Genomic DNA, 17,054 nt, shown 5'->3' on the forward strand with positions numbered 1-17,054 from the left:
ACAGGCTTTGGGAAGCAACGTCAGTCACTAACTGCAGTATTGCTAACCTCTGACTTGCCATTATATATTTAGTCAACAGTACCCCCCAAGATGTTGATGGCTGCTCAACTTAAATGAAATTGGGTAGGAAGGTCCTGTGCAGATCGGACAGTTCGATAGGCTGCAACACCTATCAGGCAGGGATCTCATAGTTTGACAGTACAAGTCGGTTGGAAAGACAGAGAGAAGCTAAGACAGAAAGCAGCCCTGGGCTAACACGAGCCTCACCCACACTTTGCACGCGGACAAACGGTTAGGTCAGAGCGCGCGCTTCGGGGAAGGGGGGAGGCCGTTGACGTCGCGCGCGCTCGCGCGCCTTGCGGGAAAGGGAGCGGGCACGCGGGTGGCGTGCCGAGTACGGGAGCGCGCACAGTGGGAGTGGGAGGTTCAGCAAGCCGGCAGCGGCGGCCCTTTCATCAGTGGAGCCGTGTTGCTGGGGCTGGGAGGTTGGTTCTCCCGCTGAGTGGCTGTAGTGTGTCGTATGATTCTTTTTGGTGCGGGGCCGTTTTCCTGAGCGTGCGATCTCTCGGTTTCTCATCGGCTGCGGAAAGCCCTGTTCCCACCTTCCCTTTTTGCCTTTCGGTGTGTATTTTATAACCCTCTTTTGTTTTGCAACCTGCCGCATCATGTCGACATGATCCGTGCAGAGAACAATGGCTCTTGTCGGCATTGCGAAAAGAGCAGTGGCTCTCACTCACCTCGGCCGTAAACACTGACTCTGGGCAATAATAGTGCGTAATTATTTTTATTGTTGTTGTCCTGCCATCATCCAACAAGACACCAATAGTGGCATCGATTTCTCGTCCTGCTCATCATCATCTAGTCCACCACCAGCCGCCCACCCCCTCTCTTTTATTCCCACATCAGGAAGGCTCTCATTTTAATCAGGAGGACGAACGCCAACTGTTGGGTGGGTTGTGAGGGAATTTGTTTGTGCGCTCCCTCTCTCGAAGTAAAGGACCTGTGAAGGCATTTTATCTCAATCGTTTCTGGACACCGAGCTGTGGAATTTTCTTGCTTTCCTAACGTTATTCCGGGGAAAATGGAGGCTGTTATCGAGAAGGAATGCAGTGCTCTCGGTGGATTGTTTCAGACCATCATCGGCGACATGAAGGTTGGTGGCTTTCTGCAAAAATAAAGAACAATGATCCCGTTGAATAAACCGAATTAGATAAGGTGTAGTGTTTGCACATTTTGCCAAAGCTGTCATCCCCCCCCCCCATTATAATAGGGGTTCGTGAGACATTGCTCAGAAGGTGCAGAAAGTTATGATGGACCCACTTTGTCTTTTCCCTTGTAGGTTTTCAGGAAAATATATACATGATTACATTAGGAAAAAAAACTGTTTCTCTGAATTCGCTGATGTGCTGCTGCGATTTTTTTTAAACATTAAACAAACGGTCTTGAAGCCCACAATAACCAGTAAGGAAATCGCACCTGACCATTTCTGATATAAATATACGGTATTGGTTTCCCTTCTAATTTTTATTTGTACATACCATACATGATTCAACAATATGTTTTCTTAATGCTATGGGCAGATGTTTTCATCATTACTGGGGGCTGTTCGATTTGCAACGAACGTATCAACAGTAATCTGCAAATTAATCTCACGCAGTGGTAGAATTTGAGGATGTGAAATTGCCTCTGCCAGATTTACTTAGAATTTTTAAAATTCATGTTCAGAATTTTGGCGTTTAGGTTTGAATACCAAGTATTTTAGTGAAGTGTTTGTGCATAAACAATCAACCTCATATAGCATCAAAGATAAAGAAAATCCATTTTAACTTCAAATACCTTTACAGTATACAGTATTTTGCCTAAATCATTTTGTCAGGCTGCACATTTTGTTTCAAATTGCTTTATTAAATGTATTGCTTTTTTTGTAACATCTGGTTCAACAATCTGCTTTTTTGTAACATTCCTTTCCAGTACATAGATTAAAAATAAAAACAGTTTAAACCTTTATTTAAATCTGGGCATGTGTACATTGTATTTCTCATGACATTGGATATGTTGGTGATCCTCTAAAGGAATGATGATATCAGCTCATATTGTGATATTAGTTGCTAAATTTATACAGAATTTTTTTGTAATTAGTTTATCTGATTCTTTTCCTGAAAAGAATGCATTTTTGGCATTAAGCCTGGTGAATGGGGTGCTGGTTTTTCAAGTGACTATTTAGATTCAAATCCGATGCAATGGGCAGTATAATTAGCTTCACCCAAATGTAAACTGTAAATTAGATATTTTAATTTCCTATTTCTTGCTTTGCCTATCCCCTCTGTAAAGATATTGATTCCTGTTAGGTTATGAGAGAAAGTGAGGGCTGCAGATCAGAGCTGAAAATGTGTTGCTGGAAAAGCGCAGCAGGTCAGGCAGCATCCAAGGAACAGGAGAATCGACGTTTCGGGCATAAGCCCTTCTTCAGGAATTCCTGAAGAAGGGCTTACGCCCGAAACGTCGATTCTCCTGTTCCTTGGATGCTGCCTGACCTGCTACGCTTTTCCAGCAACACATTTTCAGCTCCTGTTAGGTTATGCTCTTGTACTCCAATATATTATGCTTTTCTAGGCTGAACAAGATAGCAATTCAGTCAGTCACTAGAGGCACCTCAAGTGATTTCATTTCTGTTTGTGGGGTGTGGGGTGTGGGGTTATGTGGGCATATTGGAGGATGTGGACCTGTTGAAGGTCGTCTGATTTTGGTTCCTGTGTATGTGCGGAGTGCAGAGGCCAATATGTTATCATCCATGCTTTCAAGCTGGGCCAGGTTCAGCTAAGTGAAATCTGAGCTACATCCCTCTAGCACAGCAACACGAAAATGATAGCATTTGAACCATTGGAAGAGCAAGTATCTTTTACTGTAAAGTAAATTTCCAAGATTTTGTTTGTATTTGCAAAAAAAATTGTAAATTCCATATCCTTGCAGTGCAGCCAAATGCATAGTTGTCCCTTGGACTGAAATGGAAGAATTTTATTAATTTTCTTGACTAGTTTAATGAGTTTTGAGCCATTAATTTTGAGTGATAAAGATGGAATCCTAGAACATTTACCTCTGAGTTTGTGACCTGAGTTGGACTATACAAAATGGGAATATATAGATTCTACTGCTGTCACTGATACTACGGTGTTCCTTCTGAAATATTACTTTATATCTTAGAGTCATAGAGATGTACAGCGCGGAAACAGACCCTTCGGTCCAACCTATCCATGCCGACCAGATATCCCAAACCAATCTAGTCCCACCTGCCAGTACCTGGCCTATATCCCTCCAAACCCTTCCTATTCATATACCCATTCAGATCCCTTTTAAGTGTTGCAAGTGTACTAGCCTCCACTACTTCCTCTGGCAGCTCATTGTACTAGCCTCCACTACTTCCTATGAAAATTTTGCCCCTTAGGCCTCTTTTACATCTTTCCCCTCTCACCCTAAACCTATGCTCTCTAGTTCTGGACTCCCCCACCTCAGGGAAAAGACTTTGTCTATTTATCCTATCCATGCCCCTCATGATTTTGTAAACCTCTATAAGGTCACCCCTCGGCCTCCGACGCTCCAGGGATTTCTAGTATTTCTACTAGTCTGTAGGTTATATACCAAGCAGGGAGGGCCATCTTATTTTCAACCTCTCCCTATAGCTCAAATCCTCCACCCTGGCAATATCCTTGCAAATCTTTTCTGAACCCTTTCAAGTTTCACAACGTCTTTCCGATAGGGAGGAGACCAGAATTGCATACCATATTCCAACGGTGGCCTAACCAATGCACTGTACAGCCGCAACATGACCTCCCAACTCCTGTACTCAATATTCTGACCAATAAAGGAAAGCATATCAAACGCCGCCTGCACTATCCTATCTACCTGTGACTCCACTTTCAAGGAGCTATGAACCTACACTCCAAGGTGTCTTTGATCAGCAACACTCCCAAGACCTTACCATTAAGTGTATAAATCTTTTTGTTTCTCTCCTTACATTACACTTCACTGAGCTAACATTAAAAATCAAACCCTATATTCCTGGAGTCATCACAAAATTTAAAGGTTTTAAAAAGAATGCAGGATTTCCTATTTTACCTGATGTTTACCTGATGAAAACATGGACCAAGTTACTAAACTTAATATTTGTAAACAAAGATGTTGAATTACAAAAACAAAGATCATTCTGTGTCATTTCAGTTTTATTTCTACTAGTCTGTAGGTTATATACCAAGCAGGGAGGGCCATCTTATTTCCAACTACTTCTAATATCACTCTTGAATTATCAAATATGGAGATATGAGTCATCTGAGATCAATGCATTTGAGATAGTTAAGGTCTGGCCCTCCCCTCCATCCCCCGTTTCACACCTAACCAAATTCCAAGATCACCAGTTGTTTGGCAGGTAGAGTCTGAACCTGGTCCCCATGGGTGTTGCAATAATGCTGTCATTTTTGTTTTGATGCAGAGTAGTTTACATACGTGCCAGCATAGAAATGGCTCTGACTCCATATACTATGGAGCAAACTAAAGCTATGATGCAAGTTTCAGAAGGAGCATGTCTCATGAGTTTGAGCTTGCAGAGAAAGGTATATTGTTTCAGCCTTGATTTTAATCAAAAGCCAATTGAGATTCAAGTATTTCTGTGCATTGTTTGGTTATGTGGTATATTCTTACTCGAGACTTGAGTGACATTCACATGTGAGTTTCTGAAAATTATGTGAATTTGTTGAATAGTGACTGCATGGAGAAAGTCCAAGTCAGAAGGCAAGAAAGCCATCATCATTTATGTACTTTCTTGTAACTAGCTTGGAGACCTTGGAAGAAATTATGGTCTATTTATTTCAGAAATTTAGATTTACTATCAAATGGAGTCGTGAGAAGAAGGGTACAACTTGTTTTGGATTTGATTTAATTTTGAAGCTTGACACTTTTATCTGTGTTCTGATGTGAAGCTTATTTTTAATAGGTGCAAAGCCATCACAGACTGAAGGCAGAAAACTAAGACTGCAGTTATATGTATTTGTTGTAAGTTGACTAGAAGAACGGTCATTCCATGATTTGCCAATAAGGAGATCAGTGACCTCTAAAGTTGGCCCGAATCTAATTAGATTCCATCTGTTTAAAAAAAACTTCTTTGAGTTGATCGCAGTTCTTATAATGGAACTAGATGCCTCACTTCAGAACCATGTTAAAGATTGTATTAATACAATAAGATTATAATTAAAACTAAGTATTGCTTTTGATTTATGGCATCTCCAGATTTCCTTGCCTTTAATGGGTTTTTCATTTTTATGACATAATGCTTCTTAAAAACTGAAGATTTCTAATTAAGTAGCATTTTTTAAGCTGCTGTGGTCAAATCAGTATTAATTAGCTACTGTCTGATGTGAAATGCATTTTTTTTTTGTAATAACAATAAGTAACTTGCAAAATTGTTGCAGGAGTACGTTGTTAACTGTAGCAACTGATTGGCTGACTGGCTTTTTAGTTACTGTGACATATTATTTGAGGACAGATTTTTCTACTTGAATTTCATTTGCAATATATTCCATTCTAATCTCAGGATAATTTTAAAGGAGGTTGCAGAATTATGTAAATTTGACATGCCTTTTGCTGGTTTGACAGCTGCAACTTTGAAAAGTATTCCAAACTATTTCTCTTGAAGTTTTCGTTACTTCTTTTGAAATTCACCATCATAAGTTTAATGCAAGGCATTGCTTTGGGAAAATTCTCCCCAATAGGATGTGATAGTAAAAAATATTTCACTTAGTGAAGTTTAATGTGGCCCTTTTTTATTTTGTTTCTGCATTTTTATTCAGCTGCGGTTGATGCAAAACATTCATTTACCAATTGCATAGATACTTGGAGAGAAAACTATATTGATATGGGGAAAGAACAAGGGAGCAGGACGAATTAAACAAACAAACAAAAACGGAAATAGCTCCAAAACGTCAGGCATGATGAGTTGCTGGACTCAACTTTATCTCTGCTTTCTTTCCACAGATGCTACCAGAAGTTTGCTGAATTTTGCCAGCAATTTCTGATTTTGTTTCAGATCTCCAACATCTGCAGTTCTTTGTTTCATTTTAGTGCTTTTTAAACGATCTGCATACACTCCAGAGGCCAGATAGCCCTCTTTTATGCTCTTCAGTTCAATTATGTTGTTTTTATTCTTGTAATATTTTCTAGTTGTATGTGTTCAGATCGCTCTGTTTGACACAATATCTTATCTACTTGCTAATAAATGAAAAGACATTACTTTGAGAGACAATGTTCGTATTTTCTCTGTTTTTAGAGTGCAGTTGCTGCGGATAGTGAACAAATAATTTGAAAAGTAGAAGCAGATATAAGTTGAATATCTACTGACAGGCTGTAGGAAATTCTAGTTCTAAGACAAAACTCAGTAAGTCAGCAACAGACCAAAATGCTTTGTTACCACAATTCCTAAGTTGTGTGTTTTGAATCCAACTTTGAATTTTATTTAAATACCCTGCAGTTTCTTTGGATGTTATTCTTTTTCAGAGTTACACTGAACTGAGTACAGTAATTTGGTTAAAATTACCTGAAAGAGTCTGGTTGTATTAAACTTATACAGCACAGAAATAGAGGCATCAGTCCAATCAGTCCAACCAGTCCATGCCAAACATAATCTCAAACTAAACAAGTCTCACCTGCCTGCTCCTGGCCCATCTCCCTCCAAACCTTTCCTATTCACGTGTCTATCCAAATGTTTTTTTACATGTTGCAAGTGTACCTGCATTCACAACTTACTCAGCAAGTTCATTCTACACGCAACCCACCCCCGTGTAAAAAGATTTGCCTCATGTCTTTTTAAATCTCTCTCCTCTCACCTTAGAAATGTGCTCCCCAGTCCTGAAATCCCCCATCCTAGAGAAAGGACAACTCCAGTTAACTCTATCTATACTTGTCATTATTTTATCAATTTTTATCAAGTTGCCTCTCAACCTCCTTCGCTCCAGTGAAAAAAGTCCCAGCTTTTCAAACTTTTCTTTATAACTCAGACCGTTCATATCCAGCAAATCTTTTATGTACCCTCTCCAGGTTAATAATATCCTTCTTGTAACTGGGTGACTAGAACTGGACACAGTATTCCAGAAGACACCTCACCAGTGGTTTTCTAATTGACAGACCTGAGACCCATATGTTACTTTGATCCATCCTAACATTGTGGAGATCTTGCATTTCAACATAGTATAAATTTCTGGAAAATACTTAAGTGTAAAGAACAAAATTATTTGTTTTCATTGATACAAAATATTTCTGTTAGGCACATTGGTAGTAAGAGCATTTAACTTCATTAAGCAATACACAGAGTCATTGGTAGGATTCCAGACAAATCCTTTGAGTGTATTATCCCCACTTCCCTATTGCCTTCAAGCTACGGGATCAATTAAATGTGGAGCTGGAGAAGCACAGCAGGTCAGACAGCATTGGAGGACCAGGAAAGTTGAAGTTTTGGACCTGATGAAGGGTCCTAGCCTGAAATGTTGACTTTCCTGCTCCTCCGATGCTGTTTGACCTGCTGTGCTCCTCCAGCTCCACATCTATTGTCTCTGGCTTCCAGCATTTGCAGTCCTTACTGTCTCCAAGCCAGGAGATCAACCCTGCTTCAATGGAGAGTACAGGAGCAGCAGCAGGCATATTAAAAATGAGGGGTCAACCTGGTGAATCTGCCAATTGGACTACTTGCCTGCTAAACTGCATCAGCAGCAAGTGATAGACAGAGCTAAGTGATGATGAAGGGCTTCTGCCCGAAATCGATTTTCCTGCTCTTGGGATGCTGCCTGACCTGTGTTTTTTCAGCGCCACACCTTTCATCTCTGATCTCTAGCATCTGCAGTCTCCACTTTCTCCTAGAGCTAAGTATCCCACAACCAATAGATCAGATCTAAGCTCTGCAGTTCTGCTACATCCCAGTCATGATTTGTGGTAGACAATTAAACAGCTCCGTGGAGGAGGAGGCTCCACAAGTATCCCCATCCTCTATCCTGGAAGAGCCTAATACAACAGTGTGAATGATGAGGCTGATTGCATTCACAGCAATCTTGTGGCAGACGTGCTGAGTGGATGATCCATTGTGGACCCCACTAGTTGTCCCCAGCATTATGGATACCAGGCTTTAGCCAATTTTTATTAAATCCATATTTAAGCAAGAAATAGTTGGAGGCATTGAATACTGCAAAGTCTATGGGCCTTGACAACATTCCCGCAACAGTACTGAAGTCTTGTGCTCCAGAACTTGCTTCTTGCTAGTTAAGCTGTTCCAGTATACATAGAATATTGGCATCTACCCAATAGTGTGGAAAATTGCCCAGATATGTCCTGTGCCAGGCAAATCTAATCTAGTCAATTACCATCCCATCAGTCTACTCAATTGTCAATAAAGTGATGGAAGGTGTTGTCAACAGTACTATCAAGCAACACCTGCTCAGCAGTAACTTCATAACTCTCAGTTTGAGCTCCAACATGAGCCACTCAACTTCTGACCTTATTACAGCCTTGGGGTAGACATGAACTATAGATGTAGGTTTGCTCTTTGGCTGCAAGGTTCATTTCCAGATGTTTCGTTACCTTACTAGATAACATCTTCATTGGGCCTCAGACGAAGCAATGCTGAAAATTCCTGCTTTCTATTTATATATTTCGGTTGGTGATGTTATTTCCTGTGATGAAGTCATTTCCTGTTCCTTTTCTCAAGGGGTAGTAGATGGGGTCTAACTCAATGTGTTTGTTGATCGAGTTCCGGTTGAAATGCCATGCTTCTAGGGATTCTTGTGCGTGTCTTTGTCCATCCTAGGACAAACCAAACAAAGACACGCACGAGAATTCCGAGAAGCATGACATTCCAACCGGAACGCTATCAACAAACACATCAAGTTCGACCCCATCGACCACCCCCTGAGAAAAGGAACAGGAAGTGACTTCACCACAGGAAATGGCATCACCAACCCAAAGAAACCCAAACATATAAATACAAAGCATGAATTTTCAGCATTGCCCACTGAATGAGACCCACTGAAGATGTTACCTAGTCTGGAAATGAACCTTGCAGCTCAGCGAGCAAACCTACATCCAAAACCTCAACCTGAGCTACAAATCTTCTCAAATCTCGCTATGAACCATAGAGCTGAATCCTGAGGTAACATGAGAATGACAGCCCTTGACATCGAGGTTGCATTTGACCGAATGTGATCAAGGAGCCCAAGTAAAACTGCGTAATTGGGTGTGGGTGTGTGGCAAACACTCTGCTGGTTGGACCTATACCTGGCAAATAAGAAGATGGTTGTCATTGTTGAAGGTCAGTCATCTGCACTCCAGGGCATGTCAGCAGGTGTTCTTCACAGTAATGACCGAGGCCCATCCATCTTCAGCTACTTCATCAATGACCTTCCCTCCATCATAAGGTCACGTGGGGATGTTCACTGCGCAATGTTCAGCACTATTCACAATTCTTCAGATACTGAAGCAGTCCATGTTCAAAAGCAACAAGATCTGGACAATGTCTAGGTTTGGGCTGACAAGTGCCAAGTGACATTTGTGCCGTCCAAATGTCAAGCTACGATCATCACTAGAAAGAAATAATCCAACCAGTACCCCTTCATATTCCCTTGTGTTACCATCACTGTATTTCCCACTATCAACATTGTTGGGGTTACCATTGACCAGAAATTGAACTCGACCCTCCACATAAACCCAGCGGCTACAAGAACAAGTCCGAGGCTAGGATTACTGCGGCAAGTAACTCCCCTCCTGACTCCCTAAAACCTGTCCCTTATCTACAAGACACAAGTCAGTAGTATGATGGAATACTCCTCACTTGCCTGGATGAGTGCAGCTCCAACAGTATTCAAGAATCTTAACACCATTGATGATAAAGCAGCAGCTTGATTGACCCATCACATCTGCAAACATCCACACTCTCCATCATGGACGCTTAGTAGCAGCAGTGTGTACTATACACAAGATGTACTGCAGAAATTATCTGAAGGTCCTCAGACAGCACCTTCCACTCCCATGACAACTTCCACTAGAAGGAAAAGGGCACGTCCAAGCCACTCACCATCCAGACTTGGAAAAAAATATTGTCATTCCTTGATCGGATCAGAACCTGGAATTCTCCCGTGAACAGCTTTGTGGGTCAACACATAGCAAGTGGATTGCAGCAGTTCAAGAAAGCAGCTCGCCACTACCTTCTCATGGGCAACTCGGGCTGGGCAATAAATGCTGGCCAGCCGGCGATGCTCATGTCTCCAGAATGATTATAAAAAAAGAAAAAAGGTTTATAGAGTTTCTTTGTTATGTCCATTGTGACACTGATGAATGTATAATTGTATAATATTCCCTGGTTATCATCATTGCTGAGGAAAATTTCATCTAATTGATGCATGTCTCTCACTGATTGTAGTGGTTAGAATAATGTGAGCTGATTAGAGTAAGGAGAAAGTGAGGTCTGCAGATGCTGGAGATCAAAGTTGAAACTTTATTGCTGGAACAGCACAGCAGGTCAGGCAGCATCCAGAGAACAGGAGATTCGACGTTTCGGGCACAGGCCCTTCTTCAGGAGGGCCTGAAGAAGGGCCTGTGCCCGAAACGTCAAATCTCCTGTTCCCTGGATGCTGCCTGACCTGCTGTGCTGTTCCAGCAATAAAGTTTCAACCAAGAGCTGATTAGAGTGCCAACTTGCGAGTGGTTCAGGGAATATCTCTGGCCCGCATGCATCAACCAACCCACTGCCTTGTAGCCAACCATTTCAACTCACCCTCCCACTTCCCCAAGGACATGTAAATATTGGGTCTCCATCACTGCCAAATCAAAGCTGGCTGCCGACTGGAGGAAGGACATCTCATCTTCCGCCTCAATACCCTACAATCACATGGCATCAACATTGACTTCACCAGTTTTCAAATTTCCCCACCCTCCCAACTCTCCAACTTGGCACTGCTCTCTTGACCTGACCTGACCCACCTGTCCTCCTTCTTTCCCACCTATCCACACCAGCCTCCCCACTGACCTATCACAACCACCTCCTTCCTGTACCCACCTAATCACCATCCCACCTACCTTTCCCCCAACCATACCCCCCCTGCTTATCTCTCAGCCCCTTCCCCCTTCACATTCCTGATGAAGGACTGATGCCGAAATGTCAGCTGTCCTGCTGCTTGGATGATCTGTGCTTTTTCTAGTGTCGAGCTTTTCAACTCTGACTCTCCAGCATCTGCAGTCCTCACGCCTATTTTAGGTCTTGTCTTGTGTAAGGCAACAAGGTGAATTAATAATGATAGTTGTGAATTCTGTGGGGAAGAGTGATCAGTAAGGATAAAATTTCACATGGAGTTTGACAAGTGATGTATAAAAGTTGCAAATAAGTGTCTAAATTTAAAGTCTGTTTAATAAATATTAGGAGTGAGTTGACCAAGGAAGATTGGGCACTTAAATTGATCGGTGTAATGGTGTAGAAGAAGAAGTGGTGAACAATTGGCAACCCATTGAGAAACAGCAAATCAATGGAAAAAGTGGTTTATTTGTGGCTAACTAAAAATTGAAGGATAGTTTTCAATTCAAGGAGAGATAACATATTCAAAAATAGTTGCCAAAAAGAAAGCCTGAGGATTAGAACACTTTCAGAAAACAGCAAAGGATTGAAAGAGGGCACAATGGCATATAAAAACAGCAAGAAGTTTAAAAACAGCTTGTAAGAACTTCAATAAATGGGACAGCGGTTGAAAGTAATCATGGATTCCCTAGAGCAGTGCTTCGCAAACGTTTTCTGGTTTGATCCCATCTGTATGCCTTAGTCTTCATATGACACTGGTTGAAAATTTGAGGGGATCTAACCTACCTTCACCAACTCCCTCAATTTCACTTTTGCTTCAGCCCTCCAGTTTTCCCCATGCTGTATTTGGTAAAAAGGCTTATAGTGCAAACACTGACATTTGCGCACAATCTCTCCTATAGTAGTTAACCAGGTTGGCTTATCCTCTTCCTAGAATCCTTGTTTCCTTAAACATTTGCCATTTTTCCTCAACCATATTTGCTGCAAAAATGTTATTCCTGTCTACACCAGCTAGCTCTGCCCTCATTCCTTTGTAATAATCTATATTTGAGGTTGACATAATTATTTCTGACCCAAGTTTAGATTAGATTCCATTCAGTATGTGAACAGGTGCTGTGCCCCAACAAGTCCACACCGACCCTCTGAAGAGTAACCCACCCAGACCCATTCCCCTACCCTATATTTACCCCTGGCTAATGCACCTAACACTATGGACAATTTAGTATGGCCAATTCACCTGACCAGCATATCTTTGGATTGTGGGAGGAAATTGGAGCATCTGAAGGAAACCCGCGCACAGTCACCCAAGGCAAGAATCGAACCTGGGTCTCTGGTGCTGTGAGGCAGCAGTGCTAACCACTGAGCCATCATGTCCTCTGTCTCAAACTTAATGCAAAATTCTATTTTGTTCTGACATCATTTGTTATCTCTGCATCATTACACATCAGCTGATTCAAAATAGCCTGATGATCTTTTTTTCGTTACACAATATATTGTTCTAGGGAACTGTCCCAAACACACTAGACTATGGCTATCTCAATCTTCATGAAGATTAAAGTGATCCATCATTAATGTTCTGTGTTACTTGCATGCCCTCATTATCTCCTGATTTATTCTGAGTTCTTCCAAATAGCTGCTCTTAGGCGGCCTAGAGGTTGTGATGTCTTCTCCTTGCTGTTTCTTCCTTCCACCTGCATGGATCCTACATCTTCTGATCCAGGATTATTTTTGCAATAATACTTATTCCATTCCATACTAAAAATGTTACCCCATCACCCTTTCCTTCCTGCCTGTCCTTCTGAAATCACGTACCCCGGATACTTAGACCTAAGCTCTGATCTTCTTGTAAACATGTATCTGTAATGGCTATAAGATCATCCCTATTAACATGTATTTGTGCTGTTATTTAGTTTATTTCATTTCAAAAACTCTGCATTCAAACAAAGAGTCACCAATGTTGCGTTTTCATTGTTTCATTCCTCCTCTTGACCAAATTTGCTACAGTTCTTCCATGTTTGGACACTCTGTCTCTTGCTGTCCCACTCTGGAGAAAGTGAGGACTGCAGATGCTGCAGATCAAAGTCGAAAAGTGTGGCACTGGTTGGGTTTTGCCAGCATCCCACTCTGGGTATAATTGTCCAGATAGCTGCTCAGTAATGATGCCATTTTTCTCGTGTGTTGCAAACTTAAATTTTCTCTCTCCTAAACCCTTCCCCCACTATTTAGTTTAAAGCCCTTGTTACTCAATTCGCCAGGACGCTGGTCCCAGCACAGTTCAAGTGAAGCTTATCGCACTGGAAAGCTCTCTTCTACTCCAGTACTGGTGCCAGTGCCCCACAAACTGAAACCCCTTCGACACTCCAGTCTTTCAGCCATAAAGATTAATACTTTGGAGGTTCTATTTCTAATTTAGCTCCTAACTATTCAGAATCTTTCAGCATAGCCTCCTTTCTCGAGTTATCAATATTGTTATCAATGGGGATAATGACAACAGGATCCCTCTCCTCTGTCCCCAAGTTCTTCTCTGCCCAACGAAACATCTTTGACACTGGCACTGGACAGGCAATGGAGCCTTTAAGATTTCTGCTTATGGCTGCAAATAACAGCACCTATCTCCTTAATTATTCTGACCACTACCGCTGCTACATTGCTATTTCCTCCCTGCATTTGAATAACTCCCTGCAATTGAAACTGACTGGGTCCTCAGACCTGCCTCAACTATAATCTTACCCTCAGAGACCAATTTTGACTTACCTTTTCTGCCCTCTAGAGCAAAGTGTCCAGGTAATGTTCCCTTTCCCTGGTGTGTTGTAATGTCTGCGGGTCAGATTCTGTCTTAGATTAGATTACTTACAGTGTGGAAACAGGCCCTTCGACCCAACAAGTCCACACCGCCCTGCCGAAGCGCAACCCACCCATACCCCTATGTTTACCCCTTACCTAACACTACGAGCAATTTATTGAACCCGGGTCTCTGGCGCTGTGAGGCAGCAGTGCTAACCACTGTGCCACCGTGCCGTGTTCTATTCAGATATGAAGTTCTTCAATGTGCAGTTTTACTACAGATGTGTTCTGTCTGGATTCCACTGGTGTCCATCAGGTTAAATATGTTGCAGTAGTAACACATCACCCATCCTGCTATCCACATCATATTTGATTTCATTTATAAATTACAACTCTATTATTTGTGCTTTATTGAGTACAGGAGTTGGGAGGTCATGTTGCGACTGTACTGGACATTGATTAGGCCACTGTTGGAATATTGCGTGCAGTTCTGGTCTCCTTCCTATCAGAAAGATGTTGTGAAACTTGAAAGGGTTCAGAAAAGATTTACAAGGATGTTGCCAGGGTTGGAGGATTTGAGCTATGGGGAGAGGCTGAACAGGTTGGGGCTGTTTTCTCTGGAGCGTTGAAGGCTGAGGGGTGACCTTATAGAGGTTTACAAAATTATGAGGGGCATGGATAGTGTAAATAGACAAAGTCTTTTCCCTGGGTCGGACAGTCCAGAACTAGAGGGCATAAGTTTAGGGTGAAAGGGGAAAGATATAAAAGAGATCTAAGGGGCAATTCCTTCACACAGAGGGTGGTACATGTATGGAATGAGCTGCCAAAGGATGTGGTGGAGGCTGGTACAATTGCAACATTTAAAAGGCATTTGGATGGGTACATGAATAGGAAGGGTTTGGAGGGATATGGGCCGGGTGCTGGCAGGTGGGACTAGATTGGGTTGGGATATTTGGTCGGCATGGACGGGTTGGACTGAAGGGTCTGTTTCCATGCTGTACATCACTATGACTCTATGACTCTAAGTTACTCTAATATTTTGTTTTTCTTTATTGGAGAGAAAATACTAGTATATGATTGGTATCAATCTTGTGCTTAAGCAGCTATTTTTAAGAAAAGACAGAGGGGAGAAAAATGCACTGGAGTCTTAATCAAACTGAAAAACTTACTTCTACTTCAAAGGATAGAAATGTTCATCAGTTCTTAAGGGTATAGGAGCATAAATAGGCCATTTAGTCCATCAAGTTTGCTCCATCATTCAGTCATGGCTGATAATGTTTCTCAATCCTCATTCTCCTACCTTCTCACCGTAAACCATGATCTCCTTACCGATCAAGAACCTATCTATCTCAGTCTTAAAAATGCTTGATGGCTTGGCCTCCACAGCCTGCTGTGGCAATGAATTCCACAGATCAACCACCTGTGGTTCTCATCTCAGTACTAAAGTGTCGTCCCTTCATTCTGAGGCTGTGCTGTTGAGTCCTAGTTTCTCCTAGTATTGGAAACATCTTCACCATATCCATTCTAGCTAAGCCTGTCAGTATTCTGTAAATTTCAATGAGATGCCACTCATCCTTCTAAACTCCATCAATTACAGAGCCAGAGACCTCAACAGCTCTTCATCCTGGATCCCCTCCAAGGCCAGCACATTCTCCCTTAGATATGGAACCTAAAACTGCTCACAAATCCAAATGTGGTCAGACTGGAGCCTTATACAGCCTCAGCAATACATCTCTGCTCTTGTATTCTGACCCTCTTGAACTGAATGCTAACATTGCATTCACCTTTCTCATAGTCAACTGAATCTGCATGTTAACCTTACAGTCCTGAATTAAGACTCCCGAGTCCTTTTGTGTTTCAGATTTCTGCAGTGAATCCCCATTTAGAAAATAGTCTATGCTCTATTCTTCCTGCCAGAGTGCATTATCTCCCACTTTCCCACATTATATTTCGTCTGCCATTTCTTTGTCCACTCTCCCAGTCTGTACAGATCTTTCTGTAGACTTCCCACTTCCTCAATACTACCTGTCCTTCTATCTATCTTTGTGTCATCTTCAGACTTGATGCAAAGGGTGGTACATGTATGGAATGAGGTGCCAAAGGAAGTGGTGGAGGCTGGTACAGTTGCAACATTTAAAAGGCATTTGGATGGGTATATGACTAGGAAGGGTTTGGAGGGACATGGGTCGGGTGCTGGCAGGTGGGACTAGATTGGGTTGGGATATCTGCTCGGCATGGACAAGTTGGACTGAAGGGTCTCTTTCTGGGATGTACATTTCTATAACAATGCCCTCAGATCCTTCATCCAGATTGTGAATGTGTAACAGGAAAAATTGTTGTCCCAACAAGGACTCTTGCAGAACTTCAGTCATCCTTGGTTGCCATCCTGAAAAAGAGCCCTTTTTCCCTACTCTCTCCTTTCTGCCAGTCAGTCAATTCTCTATCCATGCCAATATCTTGACCAACATCATGGATTCTTATGTTATTTAACAGCCTTTTGTGCAGCACCTTTGTCAGAGGCCTTCTGGAAATCAAATTAGATATGTCTACTGGCTCTCCTTTGTCTAATCTGTTCATTTCCTCCTTCAAAATTCTATCAGAGGTGTCAGGCATGAAACCTCCCTTTGACGAAGTCCTGCTGACCCACTCCTATTTTACCATGCATTTTCAAGTATTTGGGGTCTCTTCCGTAATTACACCGGCACCACTCCCCACCTCTTCCTCCGCTACATTGATGACTGCATTGGCGAGGAGGTTGAGCAATTCATCAACTTCACCAACACATTCCACCCTGACCTTAAATTTATCTGAACCATCTCTGACACCTCCTTCCCCTTCCTGGACCTCTCCATCTCCATTAATGATGACCGACTTGACACCGACATTTTTTTACAAACCCACCGACTCCCACAGCTACCTGGATTACACCTCTTCCCACCCTACCTCCTGCAAAAATGCCATCCTGTATTCCCAATTCCTCCACCTCCGCCTTATCTGCTCCCAGAAGGACCAGTTCCACCACAGAACACATCAGATGACCTCCTTCTTTAGAGACCGCAATTTCCCTTCCCACGTGGTTAAAGATGCCCTCCAATGCATCTCATCCACATCCCGCACCTCCGCCCTCAGACCCCACCCCTCCAACTGTAACAAGGACAGAACGCCCCTGGTGCTCACC

At 42.3% G+C, this 17,054-nt stretch overlaps 1 protein-coding gene across 16 annotated transcripts in view; it reads left to right on the forward strand.

The window, feature by feature from the left end:
• Window positions 1-377: 377 nt before the first annotated feature.
• Window positions 378-17,054, forward strand: part of LOC122549183 (protein MTSS 1-like) — a 188,343-nt gene continuing 171,666 nt past the window's right edge. For 5 of the 16 annotated variants that reach the window (XM_043688550.1, XM_043688553.1, XM_043688563.1 and 2 more), the window contains exon 1: window positions 380-1,153. In XM_043688550.1, the coding sequence (XP_043544485.1) occupies window positions 1,082-1,153 (72 nt within the window). In that variant the 5' untranslated portion in view covers window positions 380-1,081. Of the gene's footprint in view, window positions 1,154-17,054 lie in introns of all 16 variants that reach the window. The other 11 variants (XM_043688558.1, XM_043688556.1, XM_043688564.1 and 8 more) reach the window with 4 other exon arrangements.

The sequence above is a fragment of the Chiloscyllium plagiosum genome, chromosome 4 (assembly GCF_004010195.1).
Source record: "Chiloscyllium plagiosum isolate BGI_BamShark_2017 chromosome 4, ASM401019v2, whole genome shotgun sequence".
Taxonomy (NCBI): Eukaryota; Metazoa; Chordata; class Chondrichthyes; order Orectolobiformes; family Hemiscylliidae; genus Chiloscyllium; species Chiloscyllium plagiosum.